We start from the raw sequence: 22,559 nt of genomic DNA, 5'->3' as shown, positions 1-22,559 counted from the left end.
GCTTACTCACAGTTTTCAGGGAACGTCAACACATTCACAATCCCCCGCCTCGTGATGTTTTAACTGTTGCTCAGCTGACGTTGTTAGAACCCCTTAACACTTCTCCATCCTAGCAATTACTATGCATTTTATTTTGTGCGGAAATTATACAAAGACATCATTTTATACTGCCAACCGTTATCCCACTAATTCATTCAGACATAATCCCTGATGAGACAAAACTCTCCAATGAGGCTCTACTAATTAGCTCAAATGTGCACCTTGTCATATTTAACCTCCTGTTGAATTTAATACGTTGTGAGCCCCGAAGAGACAGTTGTACTGATGCCTAAAAAATTTGAAACCTGGGGCTAAAGAGCTGAATGCACGTAGAGACACCCAGGAATACATTTGTGAGTTGTCCACAGAACTCCAAGGAGGACGTAGCCTCGCAGAGCGTAGCGCTGCATTACCTGACCGGCATGTAAAGCAGGCTGCACTCGCTGCACCCCTCCTCCACCTCCGGCTCTTTCTCATGTCGTCATCCTTTCTGCACCCCCGCCCCCCTCTGATCTCAACCACGCTTTACTCTTTCCCCCCCCCCTTCAATCCTCCTCCGGTTTGGCTTGGCATCCCAACGTTACCGCAGCCCCTGTCCCCTTCTGTCTGTCATTTAAAATACACCTACACTAGCCACCACGGCAAATAAAGGCTGCACATGAGGCTGTGTGCAGTTTACACTATCGTCCATTCAGCCTTCGTCTAGCCTGCCGAGCATATGCAGCCCCCGTCACCACAACAACCAGCATAAACACAACAGGCGTGGAATCTAATCCTAGCTCGTGCATCCTTATCAGACACAAACACACACACACACACACACCCTTCTCTACAACAGCCTCCAGCTTGCAGTCCCGTCTCACCTGCAGTGCACCTGTCCACTACTCCAGTCATCCCAGGCTGTCGGTCAGGTGCAGCGATGCCTCATGGTGTTTTTTGCCCGTCTCTCCCTCCCTCTCCCTTCGCTCAGGCCACCTCTCTCCCCCTCTCTCTCTCTCTTTCCCTCTCTCTCTCTCTCTCTGTCTGTCTGTCTTGCTCTCCAGTAGCACATGCGGCGGAAACTCTTTATTTAATTCATTACAACACCAGCCGATTAACTCCTTCGCAGATGGGTGGCTGGCTCCTGCTGGTGTTGGCTAATTGAGCAGCGGGCTGCTTGACTGGCTGCTGCGCTCCTCTCCAGCTCCTCCTCCTCCCCCCCCTCCCTCGCTCCTCACTGTCCATGCTCTGCACATCCACGAGATGACAAGAAATCCCAGGTCCTGCTGCTGCCTCCCCCGTAAACGGAAAACACTTTTGCATCTGTCCACTCTCCCGGCTTTTGTTTACATTTTTTTTACCTCTGTCTTGTTAATTCTCGCTCCCTTCGGTCTTCATCATTGCACAATTCTTGCTTCTCTTCATACAACCTGACCTTTGCAACGCGATATCCCTATTTGCCATTTATGGGAGAGGTTGCCACGGCAACTATGGACTCCACCTGCCTATCGTCCGCCCTCCCTTGCTTGCTCTCACTCACTCAATCGCTCTCTCTCTCCCTTTCATTCTCTTCTCTCCCCTGATGTTCTTTTCTGTCATGTCTTTACACTAAATCTAACCTTTTTTCCTCGATACACACACAGCAGTAGAGCTCACACAATGAGTGTGTGTGTGTGTGTGTGTGTGTGTGTGTGTGTGTGTGTGTGTGTGTGTGTGTGTGTGTGTGGGGACCTGTGCATGTCAGTCTGTGAAAGTGGTCAAATGATAAACTACATCTTATGGGGGAGAATAATTGATAAGAGACAGAAAGCAAAGGAGAAACATTATCCTTAATTGTTTAGGGAACAGCATTAGCATTTATACATTCATAAAGTGTGTGACTTCCCATCCTCCTTCACACCTCAACAGAGCCAGTCTATGAAAAGTCCTGGCTGCAGAAAATAAAACAAAGAAAGCTTGGCTGTGACATTTTAATGACAACCTCTAATAACCCCCATACAAAGACCCTCTGACAGACTTTCCTTATTCTCTCTCTCTCAATTATTTTAATAAGCACAATGTGTAGAAATTGTCCTGACAAGAGACAACCTGATGATACCTCAACTACAGTGTTACGTGTGCATGTAAATAGGCCTGTCTACATGTGACATATTTTTGTCTCTAATCAAATTGACAGTATTGATCAGTTCGTCACGTACAGTATCTCTTGACAGGATAGTCCTGAAAGAAAAACAGAATCCCATTCCCCAGGTATGACTTTTTACCTGTTCTCGTGCAGCCCGCTCTGACGTCCCCCTCATGCTGGCGTGGGAGGGTGAGGGAGAGGGTGGGGTGTGGTGTGGGCTGTGATGCGGATGCTGCAGTTGCTGCTGCTGCTGGTACTTGCTCTTCAGGTGGTCCATGAAGGCGTCCCTCTTGCGCTCCATGTCCACCTTGTGCAGGTTGGTGAGGGCCTCCAGGCTCTGGGCCGCCGTGACCGTGTGCCGGTGCTCCGACGTGTGCACCAGGCCGACATTGGAGAAGCGGCGAGCGCTGTTCCCCAACGTCCGGTACTCTCGCGGATACTCCAGGTCATCTGTGGAGATCATGTGACTGCCACCACGCTCGGGATCTGTAGGACGAGGACAGAAGAGCGGAAAGGAGGATAAGGGAAAGGAAGGAAGAGGGAAGGGTTGGAAAGTGTGAGGTGATTCGACACCCACACACGCAGAAAGATTTCAGGGTGAAGACGTGCATGCACACACAGCAGGCAAACATGGGTGGAAACAAAGGGAGCAAAGAGTGGGAAAAAAGGCAGAGGGGACAAGAGAGAGAGAGAGAGAGAGAGAGAGAGAGAGAGAGAGAGAGAGAACAAATTGAATTGGATGTTAGACTATTTGCCACCAGGATGTAGCATTTCCCTGCAGAATTATTGATTTCAAGTTCTGAAGGGAAGAAAAATGAGAAAGTAAAATGCTTCTGCAATAGATCAAAGCAAGAGGATGGGACTGCATTTGTTTGGCTGGATGTTCCATTGTGACATGCCTGCTTGTCATTTCAAGTGCCTTACGTTGTTTCCTTTGGAAACACAGAGAAGCAAAATGCTGAAAATTGAGGAAATGGAAAGTCAGTTGGGAACGTGAGGCAACACTTCCTTTATAAATGTCCTTGTTCTTTTTCACCAACTACTGTCCATCTATCTGAGAGTTCCCTCCATCCCTTGACATTCTCTGCCACTTACTCTACATATTCTCACCGTGTCTTGTCTGGAGGTGACTTTTTAAAGGAGGCGCATCACTCTGACAGCCTTTGGCCTTTTATCAGCGCTCTAATTGAAAATAAACACTATTGAAAGCATAAGCAAAAAGGAGACAGCTGGAAGGAGACGGTATGGTAACACAAAAGAATAAGTATCTGAAAAATGTAAATGTAAGCATGATGGAAGAGCAGGGAGCCATTCGTCCGGTGAGTTACCTTGCTTAGCATAACAGGCCCCGGCGTTGGCTAGAAGAGAAACATGCAAAGGGTTAATTTGTGTGTTTGTGCACAGCGGTGCGGACAAACACACCAGGACTCCATCACATGAGCATCAGAAAAGAGCTATCGGGAAATGATAGCACTTTCTCTGAATTACAACTAGTTAATGCATTATACAGTATATGCATTATAAGGGTTAACATATGGGGAAATGGTGGTTGGCTATGAATACTAAATGCCTTACAATAACCTCTAGAATGGTAAATGAATATAGAACATCGTGCATTTTTACACAGAAATAGTTTGTAGCTTATGTACTCATATCGGGCCAAATAGAAAATGAACTGTGTATAAACATCTAATTTAAAGCAGGTAGAGAAAATGTTAAAATCCAAAATGGATACAACTGGTGAGAAGCAGAGTATAAAAAGTGCTGAGGCTTAATAAGGCTGCATGAAGTGGACCATCTGTATATTAAGGGCTCATCAGCAGCATTAGCAGGAGCTGAGTGAGTAAGCAGCAGAGGATGGCTCCTCGGGGCAGGAGCAACAAATGGACTGTTAATAAACGCACAGGAAGAGAGGAAGCCGGCCAGATGGGGGCCCAACGGAGCTGCAACGCTCTCCAGTGGACAAACCTTAACACAGAGGAAGCCTGTAAAGGGCAGAAGGTCTGTGATCATTCCAACACAGCTGCAATCAGTCCGCATGCCCATCGTGAACCCATTTCTCTCTCTATTCATCCTCGGAGAGATATCACACTCAACTGTTTCAACACTGTGCCCTTACATCCACCATATTATGTAGTGCTGATATACTGAGCAGGGGTGAAGCGCAATGGACTGACCTCCTGGCTAATAGCATTAGCATTGAACTCTCTGCTGCGCATAAAGGCTTCCGGTCATATTCATCTGGCCCACTCGCAGACTCCCAGATCTCTGGTTTACACTTCATTAGGCCGGAGCTTATTGTCAATCAGCTAACAAGGACCTGACACAAGGGCCCCATTACAATGGCTGGCAAAGCCGGGCCTATGTACTGAGGCTTATTATTGTGACCGAGCATCCACAACATGCAGTGAAAAGCTGAGTAGGCTATGCTGCCTCTAGATACACATAAAGCTACGAAGATAATGAAACACTGCTTCGACAAAACAATGTACCCTTATCAACCGCATAAAGTTTAAGTCCTTAGAGAAGTTAACATGCTAAACAAGCTGATGTCTTGCCAAAGGAAATGAACTCCAGTTTTTAAAGATTTGCATCTCTTTGTACCACTGGTTTGGAATACAGCCTGAAAACTTTCTGCAGTTTATGGTTCTTTCTTGAGTTGTGTACAAAGCCACCAGCATGAGCACAGCGGGAGAAAGAGATGTGTGGGCAGCAGAGCAAGAATAGAAAGTTATTCATCTTTACTTTCGTCATTCGCAGCCAATGTATTTCCACATAAGCTGGCAGACAATAACCCTGACAGCCAAAACAATCTGTGCAAACCCACGCAATAGCAGCGTAATTTAAACATACATAAAAGAGCCTTAATGGGGTGGGTTTCTGGTGACCGCTCTATCGCGAGAAAGCAGGGATTGTTGTCAGTAAGTCTGGATCTCCGGCAGGCCAAATTGCTACTTTATAGACGGAGAACCTTCAGGAAAAGATGCAGCATGTTGGTCGACGAAATAATAGAAGATCTGAATGACAACGTGAGGCCACAATCAGGACCAATAGAATCTTTGAGCTCAGCCAATGAGGCCTCGGCTGCACTGCCAAAGATAGGGAGCACAGTCAAGAGCTTTCACCTGCCTAAATAAAACAGCCAGCTGCGGAGGGACTTAAGAGATAAGACAAGACAAACGGCAGGGAGAAATGACCTGCATGGAGAAAAAGATACTACAAGGCAAGAAATAATAAAACCTGCAATCCAACCGGGAGTCCATCTCCATTTGTTGTTACTATCTTTATGCAAAAAAGCTTAAAACCGCCTTTCTTCAGGGGAGGTTGAACCACTGTTTGAAGCTGATCCATAAAAAGAATGACAAATGGATTCATATTTATTGGAATTAAAAGTAAAAATGTTCTATTTAATACATTTTCTTCTGATTCACCAGTCTACACCGCCTTCAAGAGGTTATTTTTACATGTAGTGAAAATCAGTCCGTGTCATGAGGCATTTGCCAACTCACCCACAACAAATATCATCACACAAACATAATATTCTGTATCATCAAAGCAATATCCTGGACCACATATTTCCAAAGGGAAAGGTGCCTTTTTATATACAGTTCCCTGCTGAACTTGACTTTAAATTGGGGGAGAGGAGCTGCTGCTCATCGAATGCATGGATATAAGGTGTGGAGAATCACAAGGTGAGGAAAGTGGATTGGGTTTGCTTTGATGGATTTGGAGGCGGTGTAGCTTTATAATGTAGGCATGTTAAACAAGTGGGTCAAAGGGAGTGGAGGGGTGTAAAGTAGCTCCAGTCTCAGAAGGAGCTGCAGAATTCACACTCACAAACAGGGCAGGATACTTTAATAGCTTAATCCTAATTCAAAGGTACTTCAACTCTCTTCCTCTTGGCCAAAAATGCAGCAGCTTAAGGTTACATTAAATACTTGTGTATTATTATTTTTATTTGAAAACGCATGTACAGTATGTACTTGGGAGGATGCTAATATACACTTTCTGTCCAAAACACAAATATATTAAGTAAACCATCATAAATGAGACATAAAGCAATAATTCAAATCTGAAAAACTGAAATATGAGATTATTTTTCTATTGAAAGACTATATGTTTTAGATTGAATAACAATTGGAATTCTTTTTAGAGAAAAAGGTTTCGCAGAGACCAGACGAATTGATTTGAAGTGTTTTGTGATGTAGAAATGTTAATAATTAATGTGTACTGAAAATGAATCTCTGAATAGTGTCTGTCAACTCTGAGGCACATACAGTACAGCACAAGGTCTTCTCTCTGTGATTTAAATAGTCTCGCCTGCGCACTGGTTAAACATCAGGGATAAGAAGTGCCATCAGTGAAGAAGGTATTAAATCAAAAATGATATCGCAGGTTTAATGAAGTCCCTGAGACAGAACTTTCTATGCAGAACATCGAGACAACGTTAAAGTGTGTTTGCACTTCAGATATGCTCACCTACACAATCTAGATGAAAGGCATAACTTTCTATTTAATCAGACAAGTTTATATAGATAATTGTATTGACGCCTGCTAATAAAATGCCAAAGTAAGAATCATCTTTGTCACTTTAAGTGATTCTGTATTCAAAACTAGATGTTATTAATCCGTTTATTCATTGACATTTGATCAAATATATGGATTAATTCAATTATTATACAGGACATTGATTTTTGCCTCAGTGTGGTTATGTTGCTTTTTTACATGAAAATGTTATACCAAGAAAAAAATGTGTAGTTATCTTTGATCTGTGTTCAATATCAGATGACTATGTAGTGGCTTTTAATCTTTTAATGGTAATATTTAAACCAAGCATTAAATCATCCATCGTATCTATTCTCAAGTCTACTCTTTTATTCTTCCATGTTGAAATGAACTAGTTCTCCATGCGATGTCCTCCCCCTGAAGGTGTGTCGTTATGCAGATGTTTGAGGAAGGCAAGGCTTCTCCATGCGATACAGAGCCTAATTTACTGCGAGCATGACAGGGCTCCTTGTGGGATGCCGGACGCGACAGCATAGGGGGGATAGACCAGATGAATATTAACCGGAATGAGGGAAGAGGTCAAATCAAGTAGAAGTGGCTGCAAACGGCTAATCTGGCATGTCAATTAATGCTACAGGCAACAGGAAATAAGCCAATCAGCAAGGCTTGAAGCTGTTGGCAATTGTAACTATATTCGCTCCAGTGGGAACAGTTAAAACAAATAACTAGAAGGAGAGGGGCATGGCGGGAATAGAAATACCCTCCTGTAAGACCACCAATCAGGCTTCTAGAAACTCTCCAAGTCAGTTCTCAAGAACCTTTTAGGGGGTTGCATTTCACATAATATTAAACCTTAAAATTACAGCTGTGGGTAATGTCACCCACAGGAATATGAGGACAGTTGGCCTTAACCATAACGTGCTGCTGTTGAATCTTTAGGATGTTATTTCTTTGAAGACTTCCCCTGCTAAATAATTACAAATCCTGCAAAAGGACTGGCAAGTGACTACCGTCTCATTGACTGCAAGGCACGCTATCAAACAGACCTTGAAATGTACTACAGCAAGTAGTAGACACTTGAGTTGCAATAAAAGAAACAGCGACTCTAAACTTGAAAGGGTAACATTTGTTTACATCTCTCCTATCTCATTCTTTTAGTGTTCTAGCTGGATTTGTTTTTTTCTCTTCACTTGCAACAATGAGGCTCCAGGTAAAAAGGTACATAAAGCAGCGGCTTGTGCACTTCACTCTTTTTTCTCTCTCTCCATTAAGGTATTCTCTGAAAGCTCAGAGGCACCGCTGTGGCAGGAGAGGAGAGTTAAAAAGGGGTGAAATTGACGCTTGGGGATTGATAGCAAGACTTCAGAAAAGCTCAAAGCCTACGTGTCTGCATTGTCTGACGAAGTAGCGGGCGGAGACGGTGATAGGCTCACATTAAAAACTGACAGATGCAACTGCAATCTGTTGCTCCACACAAGCTGATCATGCCCTCTTGATTAGTCCTCCTAATACATGGAAAATAAGATGATTCAGCCGTCTACGACGCCCCCACTTTCGAACTTAGTTTCCCAGGGCAACACTGGGGACTACTGTGGAGGCAGCCTAGTTAAAATTGCAGCAGAAAAAGCACCTGTTAATACACAAAGGCACGCACTCAGACAAATCGAGCATGCTACGGCTCCATAGCTCTATGGAGCCGTCTGGAGCTGAAAACTAAAATGCATGTGTGAATTTGTCTGGAGGAAAAATGCAACAGAAGCTGGATATATATATAAATGTGACAGACTGGGTGCTGCCGGTGGGGGTAGTAACATCATAATGCACCTCTTTGTTCACTTGCCATCTTGCTAAAAGCCGGTTGTCTTTTTCATGAACAACAGAGGTCCGCCAGCAGGTGAGAAAGCCTCTTAATTAAAGTCAGTCAGCACACTGCTGCGACTGGGTGTCAGGAAGAAGCTCCAGCCACACCTCATCACATCAGCGCTTCTCAGTTTCCCTCACTAGGCGGACGCTGCCTTCAATGAGATGCTAGATAGAGAGACCGGAGTGATTGAAATGGAAAATAAGACGTTTGGACAGCATGGAGACTCCATGCCTGCCTGCATACTGAGCTACTTCAAACAGTTGCACCTCCTCTGACAGAGAGGCCTGGATCTCTGATCTCCACAGGGCTCAGCATTGACTGGTAGAGAAAGGTGGCAGGGGCTCAGTCAGAGACCTGCACTGCATGGAGAGCAGCTTAAATCAACTTCCAGGCATTTTATTTATTGTTTAATAAGCCACCATACTTAGGCATATACCTAGAGTCATTCGTTTTTGTCATCTCATCACATCAAAACATGTAACGAAAAGAAATTCGGAATATTTATAACCTTATGGCGGAATAACAATAAAAAATTGGTCTGAAGGTAGATTTTTTTCACCACACAACACTGACTGGAAACTAGTGGCTTTCTGAAAGGCAGGAAAGTGCACAGAAAACCCTAGAAAGTGATGGTTGATTGGAATTCAGCAGTAATATAAAGTGTTTATTACCCTCACCAATGCAAAGCCATCAGAACAATGGCTAAAAGCTTATAAAAAAGAAAACAGATTAACGCAAGAATAATGGTGGTGACACCTATTATGCAGAATTTAGACACTTTCTCATTTAGTTTCCAAAGGTTTCTAATATTATAGCCCATAAACTAAAGTGGGGGTGTCACACACAGTGAATGACAGAGGGAGCCGACTCCAGGCCTTAGTCATCATAAAATTCAAGCTGCTGACAACACAACCACATTCAGGACATGAACTGTAATAAGCTTGGTCTCCTGCCACATGTACATAAACAACAACCATAAACACATCGAGCGCCAGGCAGTGCAGACAAATATTCCTGAACAACATGTACATGCTACATGATGACTATTCCATTTTGTATTATCTTGGTGGTATCTGATACCTTATTGATAATATTTCTCAAGTTATGAATATCAACAGGGTGGATTCTTTCTGAAACAAAGGCTAACATCTGTGTCCTCCAGTTGAAGGCAGCTATTCTACACCCATGTCCATTCTGTGTGCAGTTCTTCTGTAACCAGAGGGGACCTGATGTACAGTTCAATAAAGCAATGCTGAGGAAACTGCAACAGAAGGGTGAACATGTCCTCCCCAAATGTGTACAACATAAAACAAAGAAACAACATTTAGATAGCAGAGCAAACACACAAATATCTATCTGTATATGGTCAATTCTTCCTGCTGCCGTCAGGGATGGACGTACTGCTTCAAATGCCCAGTGAGCTTTCAGGCTAATCCCAAAGGATTCAGCAGAGCAGCACGACGCAGCATGCAGAATATTTTACACCCATTTAACAATCAGATAAAAAAGCTATATATTCTGACGAAACAAAAAATAAAAGCCACCAATTAGCAGCTGTTGATTTCAATAAAAATAATAATTACTAAAGATAAGATCTGTTTCTTTCTTCACAGGAATACTAAGACACAGACCAAGCATGGAAAGAACAGACTCTCCTGAGGGGTCGACAGTGACTCTTCTCATGCAAACAGTCCCACTCTGTCAGAGCAGGTGGAGGAAAACACACAATCTGCTAGTTGTTGTTTTTCATATGTAGCTCACACATCGCCACATATCTCCCTTTAGAAAACACATTAAACACATGGAAAGCACTGCCACGGCAAAGGAAAGACACACACACTAAAGTCCACTTCACTGCACAGCCTGGCCTGAAGTGGAACCACTGTTGGTAAAAAAAAAAAAAAAGCGGGCAAAAAAACACTCAGGTGGAGGTCACTGGTAATAGAGACCCCCCCGCGATGGCTCCCAAGGACTTCATACTAAATCACTCTGGAAAATAGGTCATTATCTGTCCCATAAGCACTGTAATGTTAGGGGCATGCACACACTCACGTGCACACACACAGACATCCAGATGCATGTTGGTGCATAAAATGTAGAGGACCCAGTAACTGAAATGTGAATGATGGGATGACATTTGGTGGAGAAGCTTAAGCAGTAAAGAAAATCTTAGGACATGAGTGGAGGATTTAAGAAGCCTTCCTCATCAGAGCTGATTCACTCAGCATCTGCATATTCATGAGATGAGCCGGGTTATTATGAAGGAGGGAGTAACGCCAGAGGAAGGAGGCGCTGAGGGAATTATAAATCTTTGCACGATTCCTGTGTTTCTGCTTTGTAGGTGTACACTCAGAGTGCCCGTGTGTGTGTACCTAAAATACACATTGCAAACTGGCATGAAAAGTATTTATCCGATTTCTTTATAGTCACAAACTACCAGATAGCTACATGTAATGTTAAAGGGGTCGTGTGCAGTGATGAATCCACTGAGAATTATCTGCAGCTCTGCAATTTTTCCTACAAATGTAGTGTTATGGTTCAGTCTCAACACTAGCTTTCTTTTTCTTAATAGGGTTCAACGAATTTGTATATTTCTCTTTGTCTCCTGTAATGGAACATAGGCTATTATTTAATTATACATGAGACAAACTGCATTGGGCCATGTCAGTGTTGTGTTTCTGTCAGCCTGTTATTCTCCTGAACCCACGTGGTCAGGTGGAAAACAGATATTCATGCATCTTTAAAAAGGTAACACGTGTAACACAAAGCAATGTTTTCCTGTGTGGGTTCCCTGTATTCTTTGTTCTGTGCACACATACAGCCTCCTGTGAATGGTTTCACATTCTACTGATCTACTGTGCAGCTGGCAGGGAGCACATCAACAACAAAAGGCAGGGAAGAATAAGACTGTTGCAAGTAATGGATGTGAACACAGGCTACCTTTAAATAAGGCAGATACACCTTGGTTGTCAAATCAAGAGCAATCACACAGTATTGAATAAATGTAGTCAATAGACAATGTTTTGCAAACAACCTATTGTAATAGGCTGCAATGTTAACAGCATTTTCTCAACAATTGTTTTAACATAGTTGTAAATGCTTTCCCTAGGCTTGTGCATTGTATACTTTCTGATATCTGCTTTAATAATAACTTTTTTGCAGCGCTTTTCCTAATGCTCAAAGATGCGTATTATGTGTGTGTGAATCCTTGTTATGTTATTCCTACAAGTAATTCCTATAATTGTGAACAAGTTGTGCTGTAAAATAGCCCGTATGTTTAGCAAACCTGCACGGTTCAGATTAAGACCAGAAGGATTAAATAAATGTCAATTTTACTTTCAGAATGTTATAACGAAATAAAAGTAATTACAAGCATGTTTAGCAACACATTGCTGGTAGCCTATAAAGGTAAGACAGTATTCCTTGTTACTGTGCATCACTGGCTGCAGGTTCATTAGGCCGGTCTGGACAGGGCAGAGCCTCTCACTGTGTCTCGCCCCCAGAGTCCAACACACCGGCAGCATCAGGCTGATTATACAACAGCCTTCTGCAGGCATGTTGCCAAAACTGTCAGAAGCAAACGGGAGTTGTCAAAACTTTGTGGGAGAGTGAGAGCAAGGAGGGCTTTTTAATGATATACTGCAAGAACTAACTTTCAAGTTTTTAAATCTCTGAAAGTGCTCCCTTGGGTAAACCCAGCAGGTACATAATGAAAGGAGTTGAGAAATAATAGTGTGTAATAAAGTGTTTTTCTCCAAGCGGGGAAAAATAATTATATTTTGCTGTGACAATCAGACAGGGTAGATCATAGATTAAATAAATGATAAGAGTAGGAAAATATGTTAAAAAGTTTGAGGTGTCACAGACAAAACAAATGTTATGACACGGAGATATTAACTACAGGTAATGTCTCTGTGTCATAATGTGAGCTTCTCAGTGGGACTCAACAACAATTGTAGATCAATACTTTATTTTATATTTATTATAATGCTATATATGATTAACCCATATTAATGGGAAGGCTCCAGTACCAAAGAAACAAACAAGGCACTGCGGTAGGAATGCAGGATAATTTCACACAGCATTTTTTTTGTTGTTCTTCTGTCTATAATTAAACACTTAAGCGCCACAACAAGATTATTATTATTATAAATATCATTTCTGCAGATTGAAAGCCAAAACCCGATTTGTGCTGCTAGGATTGTAAGCCTGAGGTTTCCTAATGATCGTGTAATGATGTGTAATTTGCAGTAAATCTTGTCACCGCTGCTGGTTAAATGAGGGGATCTCAGTTGGAGCAGCACGGTTAAGGTTACCTCAATACGGGACAGGATTACTAAGCTGCATCTGACATGTAGCTTGTTGCCTTCTCTCCCAGCAGACCTGCTGCCAAGCCTCTTGTAGTGAGTATTAGCACACTGCCATCCCCATCGCAGACAGAGCCAATGGGATAACCTAACAAGCAGTCTCCCACAGGAACACCTCTGTTGTCAGATTAGTTAGGCTCTGGCCAGTGGGTTATCAATCACAGTGGTGAATTACATTACAGATTTAAATTCATTCATCACTTTCATCGTCTGATTAAATGATTTACCAGAACAGATGTAGGCCGGAGCGATGGAGACTAGGAGAATGTTGAAGAGAGGACGTATTCAGCTCCACCGGCCAAACAGAAGTGACTGTGAGCAATGAAACTGAGAAAAATTAGTTTCGAGGTGATAAAAACCACAACTGGGATACATTTTGACTACATTTCCCTCAGCAGCTGTATCACCTAATGGGTTTAACATTCACAAGTATCATTGTACTTGATATGATAGTAAATGAGCTATGATTTTGAGTTCTGAAATGTACAATGAAAGCGTTTGTGACAGAACAAGACTTCTGGCAGTGTGCAGAAGTAGCTGCCGGTTATTAGCACTTAAACTATGCCACAGCAGCTGAGTCCCTGCAAACAAGGACAAACATGAGGTCCTCAGGGAGAGTCGCAAAGGTTAAACTGAAGAGCGCCAATCGAGATGATACTTGGATATGACACAAACAATGAATGACCTGGATAGCCTCAGTCTGAACTGCAAAAAGCTAAACACAGCTTGGCACAGCTTTTCTCATCAGTAATGGGATCATTTATCTTTGAAAATAAGCTGGGTTCATACGTAAGACTTTCTCCTCTTTAAATGATAACAATTCTTCATTTAATTGTAATGCTACCGGCAGAACTGGTTTTAATTAAAAGCGCAGGAGGCAAAAGTAACCTCCAAAAAAACGAAGAAAAGACTCAATCAAAAAAGCCAGAAATTACAGGAGATGAGTATGACATTGGCTGCCAGGGCAGATAGGTCGCCGTGGCAACAGGTCAGCTGTTCCACGAAGCTGGCAAACAAACACACATGCATATTAGTCCGGCAAGCACACAGTGTAATGTTACGCAAGCATGATGGAGAGAGACGCAGCGAGTGACAGATGTGCCACGAGCAGGGCGGCAGAGTTTACAAGTTGTCGAGTCAACATGGCACAGATCTGTGTTATGATGCTGATAGTCAAGTGTCACAGTACAAACTGCTGTCTGTCATCAGAGATCAGACACATAGAGACTGAGAGGATATGATGTATGTGGGGGATGTTCCTGTCTTTGCAGGACATGTTGTAGAGGACTGTGAAGCTAACTGAATCTAAATGAAACTCCATTGTTATCTTCAAATCATGTTTTTTTTAAATAATGTTCTTTAGTGAACACTAAACCCTGATCTAAGAGGACAGCTAGATCAGAAAATACACAAGGTGTCATAAATACAAAGACGCAATCTGTCTTTGAAGTGGAATGAAAACTGTGACACAGATGAAAGATGAAATCCCATATTCAGAACTCCAGCCTGTTTGGGGAGGGGCGCCTGTTTGGGGAGGGGGAGGGGAGGGGGGGGGTTGTCACGCCTCTTTCTGATCCAGGAATGAGTGAGGAGATGAGCGGCACACAGCAGTCCCTAGTGGGCTGTTAGAGTAATTGCTTGTTTCACCTGTCCCTAGAGGATATCACAAAGCAGGATGCAGACAGCTCAGTAAAACTCCATCTCCACCTTCTGCTCCACATACTGTATACCTTAACCCACTGCCCATGTGTCTGTGAAACAAAGGGCTGAGCAGAACACATCAAAGACTTTTACTTGAGTGTGGCACTTTGTTAAACAGCTACTAAAATGACATTACAACCATTTTCATTATATATTAGGGAGATAGAGTGAATGAAAAGTACATCTTGCTGTTTTGGCAAATAGAAGGATGGCACATTTTAAGAACCAACTTAGGGATTTATAATCTTACATCAGTTTTAATTACACTAGTGGAAATATGGCGAGGGACATTAGGGATGAGAAGTGATAAGATTTGAAGACACAAGACTCTTTTATTTACCACTTAACCTTTCTAAATAATAATTGTCTTTTACTTGTATTGCTCCAGCCCAATGAAAATGAAACATGATACAGCACTACTTTACAATGTTGTACATGCGCAACCATCAGAAGCCATTAATAGGAGAAATCGGGAGTCATTGAAGCATGCAGGATAGGCCACTTAGGAGTCATTCTCAATGGGAACCGGTTCTCAAATCCCTTCCATATGAGACATACGATAGATGTGATATGAATAGAGCTGAGTATGGCTGAGTAAAAGCTGGAAAATTATTTTAGAGAAAAATAATGTATTTTTATGAACATTAGAATGTAAGCATTATAGTAGACCCCCAAAATAATGGAAAATAAGCATATTATCTTCCTGTAATGTCTGAAAAATGTTTAATTACTGCAAAAGTTTCATTACTGTACATGTTGGGCTTGGCAAACAATAAATACAGAGTTCTTTAGAAAACAAAAAGTGTTGTTATCCCTATGGACTGTTTTTACACGTCTACAATGTTGTTTAGAAGCCTGAAATAAAACAAGTATAAGTAACAAGTCAAGTATTTCATGTTTGAAGTGTTTTGTTGCTGCGAGTAGCTTGTTAAGCGTGTATCTTGTACACTTTTCCCATGATAAAAACATACATTTTTTCTCTAGCTAGTATTGCTTCCATTCAGTTTCACTTACAGTATGCTGTGTTAATGCTCCGCTGCCATTTCTGCAATCTCCACCATTATTCAATGTCCTTGTGGTTGTGTACTGCATAATCCAGAGCCATACTTTTTATTTGTACATCCTGCTCATCTGTCATTGCTCTGCCTTTTGTGTCTTTGGATGTCCTACTACAATGTCCAGACACTAATGGCCATGCAGTAATGTATGCCACATCATGTGTGCGTCTATCTTTGGATGCTGGTTTTCCATGTACTCATCATCATGCATTGATCTTGTGCACATACATCAAGGGTAACAGCAATTTCTGCCAACACCGCATTCTCCTTCTCCTCCCTATCATGCCTCTAACTCTTTCTTCCATCAGCGCGCATGTGTTTAGAGCTTATCATTTGGGTTGGTGTGCACAGGGATGAATGGGCGGGGCAGCCTTTGAGAGAGGGATGCATGGGTTTCCGTGGTGATTTAGTGTAGGTGAACAGGGATGAGCAGCCAGTTGGCACGCAAGACGAGAAGTAGATGATGAGTTAGGCGTCAACAAGCTGTCACTGCCAATACAACACAGCGCCCACTGCAACAACAAAAAATCAGCAAAGACAACCCCCTGAAAAGCCTGGAGTTCCAAACAAAAACAAGTAGGTGTACTCTGTTCTACCCACAGAGGAAGGGTGCAGGCTTGGACAAGTTCAATTAAATATAAATGTGTTGATGATATCTCTACGCGTATGAAAGAGGTTCCGCTGTGAGTTGCAGTTTTGTGAAAGTTAGAAAAGAGAAGCAAACTTTCCGTCATCTTCCAGACTAACCCCCATGTCACAGCTCACTCCCAAACAGCTTACCACAGCAGGACAAGGATTAGAGAAGGTTGCTAGCACAACCACAGCTGTCAAAATCTATCGAACCGAAAAAAGAGACAAGTTGAAATGTATTATTGGGCACTTGACCTTGTTTTTGACTAAAGAAATGCCAGGAAATAAACAAAAAGGTTAGTCAAAACTTTCCCATGGTGGATTTAAAATGCAACTTTTGATTCATTACACTACACTTTCAAATCTCTAAATGCTACGATAAAAAATCCCTCCTACAGTGTTCGTGCTAGGCTATTTTTAGTTACATGGAACATTAGTCTGATGGGAACAATAGCTGTGGGGCTTTCATGCAGGCATGTTAACATTTCCTATCCACTGACTCTCAGAGCACAAGTTACATTTATCCAGGTTAAAATTACATTTATAGTGAGTCCTAAGTGCAATATGATTGGAAATTTGACTTCCATCTTAATGCTGCCAATCAAATCCAGAGGAAAGCTGCCTCTCCGGACTACCAGAAATATACCGGCTATCTCGCCTACAAGCAAAAGCAGGATACTTGCTGGGGCCTATACTGGCAAGTGAGAAAACGGCACCATTTACATATAGACATCAAGAAATGTCTTTATATGTGATTGTTCCTCCCCTTTCTTCTTGCCACCTGTTGGCTGAATGAAAACTGTGACAATTGTTAAGTGTTCTGTCCCAGAGCCCCAGAGCACTTGGCAGAGGCGCCCATGGCTAATCCAGTGAGCACTAGCACTGATTCACAACTAGCTGAGAGACGGGGAGAGAGATATGGAGATTGACAGATTTGGAGACAGAGACAAAGGCAGCTACTGGAAGAGGGAGGCTAAGAATAGAGTTGGGTGACACTGAAAGCTACAGACGAGAAATGGGAATACAGAAGCTGGCAGAAAGAGGTTGGTGAAGAGGAGACAAATTGATGGCTGAGGTGTGTGTTGAAAACTAAACTAAAAACTGGGGGAAGCGCCAGTAAAAGTGGGACAAGGGGGATGTTTTGACACAGGATAATGGAGTGAGAGGGAAAGAAAAACTAAAAGAGATAGATGGACTTTTTGAAATAGGGTTGTATGAGCTACTTATCCATAGTATGTGTACATACGTATATACCAGTAGATGGTGTTCAAGAACCTAACCAATGTTTTGCTGTGGATGGGGCAGGAGTACCTTGAAAAAAATTAATATCATTACAAGTGTACACTATACTTAAAACATGTATGACCTTGTTACCTTGCCATGAGACAGCCCTTTTACAGAGAACTAAAGCCATCGTATCAATCAATGCTCTCTTTAAACTACAAGGCTTCATAGGGAAAAAAAACTGTAATTTCTTTCTGAACGAACTAAAGTCAAACACAAAACGAACCTTTTGAAGCAAGCATTCCGCAAGTTATTTGTAATGGGGTCTGCTGGCTTTGCTTATATGGATAGAATGGCTTCAGCTCCCTGTTGAAAAGATATTTCTCGCTGCACGGTAAAGAGGTCAAAATATTTAAATATAGAGTATGCTTAAACTGGTAATGATATTTTAATGGTAAGGCTTTCTTTGTAGGTGTTTTAAATACGTTTATACGCTAATAAGTGCAGGATATTAACCCACTTTAAACTATCACAAATATCCCTTTCAGGAAGAGGTGGTCATGGGGGCCACAGGCCAGATGAGCAGTGGGAGTAGAGGGTGAGAATGTTGGAAGCCGGGTGAGTAAGTTGTCCTCCAAATCCATTTGTCACCCATAGACTCATTAGTGATTTTATGTGGGCTTTAGGTTATAAATAGGCTTCCGACCGTGTGTTTGACAGGAGGGAGTCTAGGATTTCATGGCAGGACATTAATCTTACCAGAGTGCTCCCTTAAGACGGAAGTATCCCCCCAAAACAAGCACAATATTTCAATAGCTTAAAAGCTTGAAAGTATTTCACGGCATGTTCTCCAAAATCACTGTCTCTCTTATTCTTGCATCCCTTTCTCACAGCCTCTCAAAATGTAACACTCTCACTGCCTTTAATTAGAAAATCTAACCACTTTGCTGTACAGCTGACATCTGGTGATTTTCGGTATCTGACCTGCTGCTAACCCTCTGGCCAGTTGGAGCAGATGTGCACAAATGCTCCATTTTCTCTGTCTGTACTGTAGATGGCACCTCTACCTACAGCTTTGCCCTCATGTCATGAAAACCCCCTGCCGAACACAAAGTATTTCAAGCTCCACAAATCCAGTCTCCCTTAGCATCAGCACGCATCCACCCAAACCCAGGTGGCTCCCAGGTGGCCTCCTGCTGACCTCAGCATGGCTCTTTGATCCAGCTGTGGATCATCGGGGCATAAAGCTGTCGCTGAGTCCAGGGAATGAATAGAGGAGGCTTGAAGCCACGGCTCAATCAGGACCTGAAGCCTGAATCGGCCAGTAGCTGCTTTAAACCGACGCATCATTCTGTCTGGTCCCCTCAGTTTTCACAGCCAGCTAATCTAGTGACTTCTAATGGCTCCTGGTAAACTACAAGATCCATATTGACCAAAGAAACGTATAAAATGTCAAATCATTAAAAACAACTGTGACCGAAATATTAATGGAATATGCAACCATTATTATATAGAGTACAATGTCAGGCTGCGGACTGAGTTGCTCAAGACTCTTGATACTTAAAAGGCTATATGATTTGTGTCTATTAATAAAGTTTAATATCATTTCAAATCAATTTGATAATGGAAAGGTCTTGCGTGATGAACATAGGGAGAATTAGAAGGATGCTTTAAAGAATATATCAACTTAAAGAGAATGAAATGACTATCTTTACACATATTCAAATGTGTTTCTGATGCTCCAAAGTGACTTCAATGTGTGTTATTCCAGGTTTGTGAATGAATCCTTAAAATTACACAATGTTCCAATTTAAAGTGAATATTTACATTGATAAGGACGGGGAGAAACTCGTTCATTGGGAAGTTCATCCATAGGGTGATGGTCATTCTGTTTAGTCAGTTCTACAGAGACTAATGAGGGGGAATCAAATTGTGCTGACTGGCAGCAAGCGAAGGCAAAATGTTTATGTATTCTCTCTGATCGTTAAAGAGAGCTGACAAATAAATGATTGAAACCACAACTGGTTCTCATGTTTCAAGAATAACGACATGATTGAGTTTGTAAAAACAAACCGGTTAGTTTTTCATTGAATTAATTATCAATTAGCACGTCAAAATATTCTTTGGTTTTTTTCTAAGTACAGTATTTTGTTGATTTAAATACATTTGGGGATTTCTGTGTTTTGCTGTAATTCTGAGGATCAACGTCCTTCTTATTTTTAATTATCCATATCATATTGGATTATTTTCAGAAAGGCAAAGGGTATGGTTTAACAAATAATCTAAATTCCCATAATTCCCTGTTCAAGAGAGGTTGATCTTGCTTTGAGGTGAGAATAAGACATTCAGCAGCTTATAGCAAAGACATTTTTGTGTGGGCTCATGGACACAAAGTTTCCCTGGACAGAAGAGTGAGTTGAAGGCCTGTCCTTCCTGATGGGATATTTTGTGAGGAGCATTTATACTGTAACAATAGCGTGTGTGTGTGTGTGTGTGTGTGTGTGTGTGTGTGTGTGTGTGTGTGTGTGTGTGTGTGTGTGTGTGTGTGTGTGTGTGTGTGTGCGAGAACACATTCCCACAGAGAGCAAATGCCAGAGGTCGACTGTTCGTGTCAGGCCAATGTGACTGCACAGGAAATAGGAACAAATATATCAAAGGGAAACATCACTTCGAGGGTAAGATGGAGCTCTCAGAAACACTGCCACAGTCCTTCATCATCTCCTCTCTCTTCACGACCAATTTCACCCTCACATCCCGCTGTTCTTCTCTCTGGTAGTGACAAACAGGGCATATCCGGAGCTTCAAGTTCAACCAGAGCCTGGAGAAAACGAGCCCGAGCAAAGATGCAGCATCATACATACAACAAGCCTCTGTTGTTAAGAAATAAATGACAACGTGACCTTTGGTTTTGTGGTCAATCCAGGGTTTCCCACACATAGACTTTACTTGGGCGGGCCGCCCAGGTATATTAACGGCCTCCCAAGTACATTTCGCGACCCATTTAGTTTTGTTTTTTTTTCCGTCCGTGACCATGACGCGATCTGCGATCGATTAACTTGTGGACAATGATCCCTCGCTCTACGCCTCCTGTACCCCGTCCCGGACTGGCCATCTGGGGGACCGGGGGGGTTTCCCGATGGCCTGGCCTGTTAAGTGGCCTGCCTCACACAGCCCTTGATTGGTCTCTGTGTGTCATTCAAGCTCGGGATAACCTCAGCTCAGGTGAGGTAAAGGACTCTTGAGTGTTTAGATAGTTAACTTAGTCGAAGTTCTCAGTGGGTCTCAAACGGTTTGGTCACCATTTATGTAAACACATATTTCTATTTGAGGGGGGAGTGATTAGTAAAATATGCATGAATAAAAAAAAAAAAGTTAACACAAACTTTTAAAACTTGTTGAGAGCTAAAACTAGTCTTTGCTGCTGCCTCAAAGAGGAGCATGGGGGAGAGGAGGGAGACAGGTGAGGCTGGTTCAGGAGCACAGACACACTCACAACTATAAATGAACCAAAAACAAATAAATAAACAAGTTTCAGTGTTTTTTTCATATTGGAAATGGTATGGTATTGGTTATGGCCATGATTTTATGATTATTGAAATGTATACAGTTATGTTTCCGGTTTCTTCTTCCTCCTGTAAATGGCTGATGCGCTCTGCGCACTGGCGGGCTAACTACCTACCGACACGAATCACACACGTACATTCCTAGTTACGGTACCCCACGTCCCAAGTGTCGGTAGAATTTTTATGTGTGTGGAAATCTTCATGTGAAAATCGTCTGACGTTCGTCGAAGTCTCTAATTTTTTTACGCTGGGGGTGTGACAATTTGTAAAGAGAAATAGCAGAAGAATGGGATGATGAAAACAGATAGAAATAGTTTACTCAATTTACAAGTTCTGCGACTTATTCGTTACCCCTAGTTTTCACCCGTCGACTGAGAGCACAACAAGTCCTAAACCGAAACCTCCGTGCATACGAGAGACACACCCTAGTACGGCTGATACACCCACACACTTCCCTCCTCGGAAAGAAATGATATAAGGAAGTGCATGGAACTAGAGTGAAAGTAGATGCAGTTGAAAACCCAAAGAAGTGCCGTCGAATGTTAAGGACATTGAAATCATTTACAATATAGAAGTTAACGAACAAACTTGTTTGTTCTATTATCATATGTAACAAAATGTTACCCGGGATAACACAGGAAAAGCCAAATAGACATAACACACGAGGTACTACTGTCAGAGGTACGAAATTACGGTTTTCGAGAAATAAAGAGAGTATGACCGGACACGACGTCGTGGAGAAAAGGTGGGAGACAGACTTGGTCTCCGTCAGACGAGACTAAACCCAACGACCGGCCGAGACATCCTACGGCACTAAGTTGCGAATCTGCTACTCTATGAATCGGATATAGATTTACAAAAACTCGCGAACCGGTTATCTCGCACTCACACATCACTACAGCGATACAGCATTTTCATTTTTACCTCAGGTTAGTTCCGCAAGTCCGTAACCCCCCACTCCACGTCCTCTCTGCAGGAAAGACCTCCGTTTAAACCCTAAAACGGAAACGTCTGGTAAATGTACTGTGTTTGGAATATTATTTGTGGTCGCTGTTTTCCAATGAGTTTTTCGGGGTAGTCAGTCGAATTACTAACGTCACAAAGGGTGTCTAGACTTTAATGAACCCCCCACACCATCGTCCCCACCCCAACTCGCCAAGTTCCCCAAGTCCCCAACTTCATGCGGAAACACTGTCACGTTGTTAATGTAAGTGGAAAGACAACCAGCGAATCAATCGTCGGGAAGGTGCGCTACCTGCTCGCTTGTCCATTCCGTCCCGGGTATCACTATCGGGATATCAAATTAATGGGGTGTGTATTTGTCATACCGTACCCAATGATAAATTATTTTAAACATGAATAAATCCGATAGGTACACTAAAATTCACCCCACCTGAGTTAGAACCCCCAGGCCCCCGTACAGGGCCATCAAAATAAAATAAAACCTTAATTTACTAGTAGACCACGTGGAAACTCCGCCTTTTGCTTACTATCTAGATTACC

The 22,559-nt window shown here is 42.4% G+C and overlaps 1 protein-coding gene across 1 annotated transcript in view; it reads right to left on the bottom strand.

Moving 5' to 3' along the window:
• srcin1a (SRC kinase signaling inhibitor 1a) overlaps nucleotides 1-22,559 on the bottom strand; it is a 105,393-nt gene that overhangs the window by 32,289 nt on the left and 50,545 nt on the right. Inside the window, exons 2-3 of the mRNA XM_010770491.1 lie at nucleotides 3,472-3,501; nucleotides 2,283-2,629 (exon numbers count right to left, since the gene is read on the bottom strand). Of these exons, the coding sequence (XP_010768793.1) occupies nucleotides 2,283-2,629; nucleotides 3,472-3,501 (377 nt within the window). The remainder of the gene's footprint in view (nucleotides 1-2,282; nucleotides 2,630-3,471; nucleotides 3,502-22,559) is intronic.

Source organism: Notothenia coriiceps, unplaced genomic scaffold (assembly GCF_000735185.1).
Source record: "Notothenia coriiceps isolate Sejong01 unplaced genomic scaffold, NC01 NC01_scaffold00008958, whole genome shotgun sequence".
Taxonomy (NCBI): domain Eukaryota; kingdom Metazoa; phylum Chordata; class Actinopteri; order Perciformes; family Nototheniidae; genus Notothenia; species Notothenia coriiceps.
This window is presented reverse-complemented; position numbering and strand designations above follow the sequence as displayed.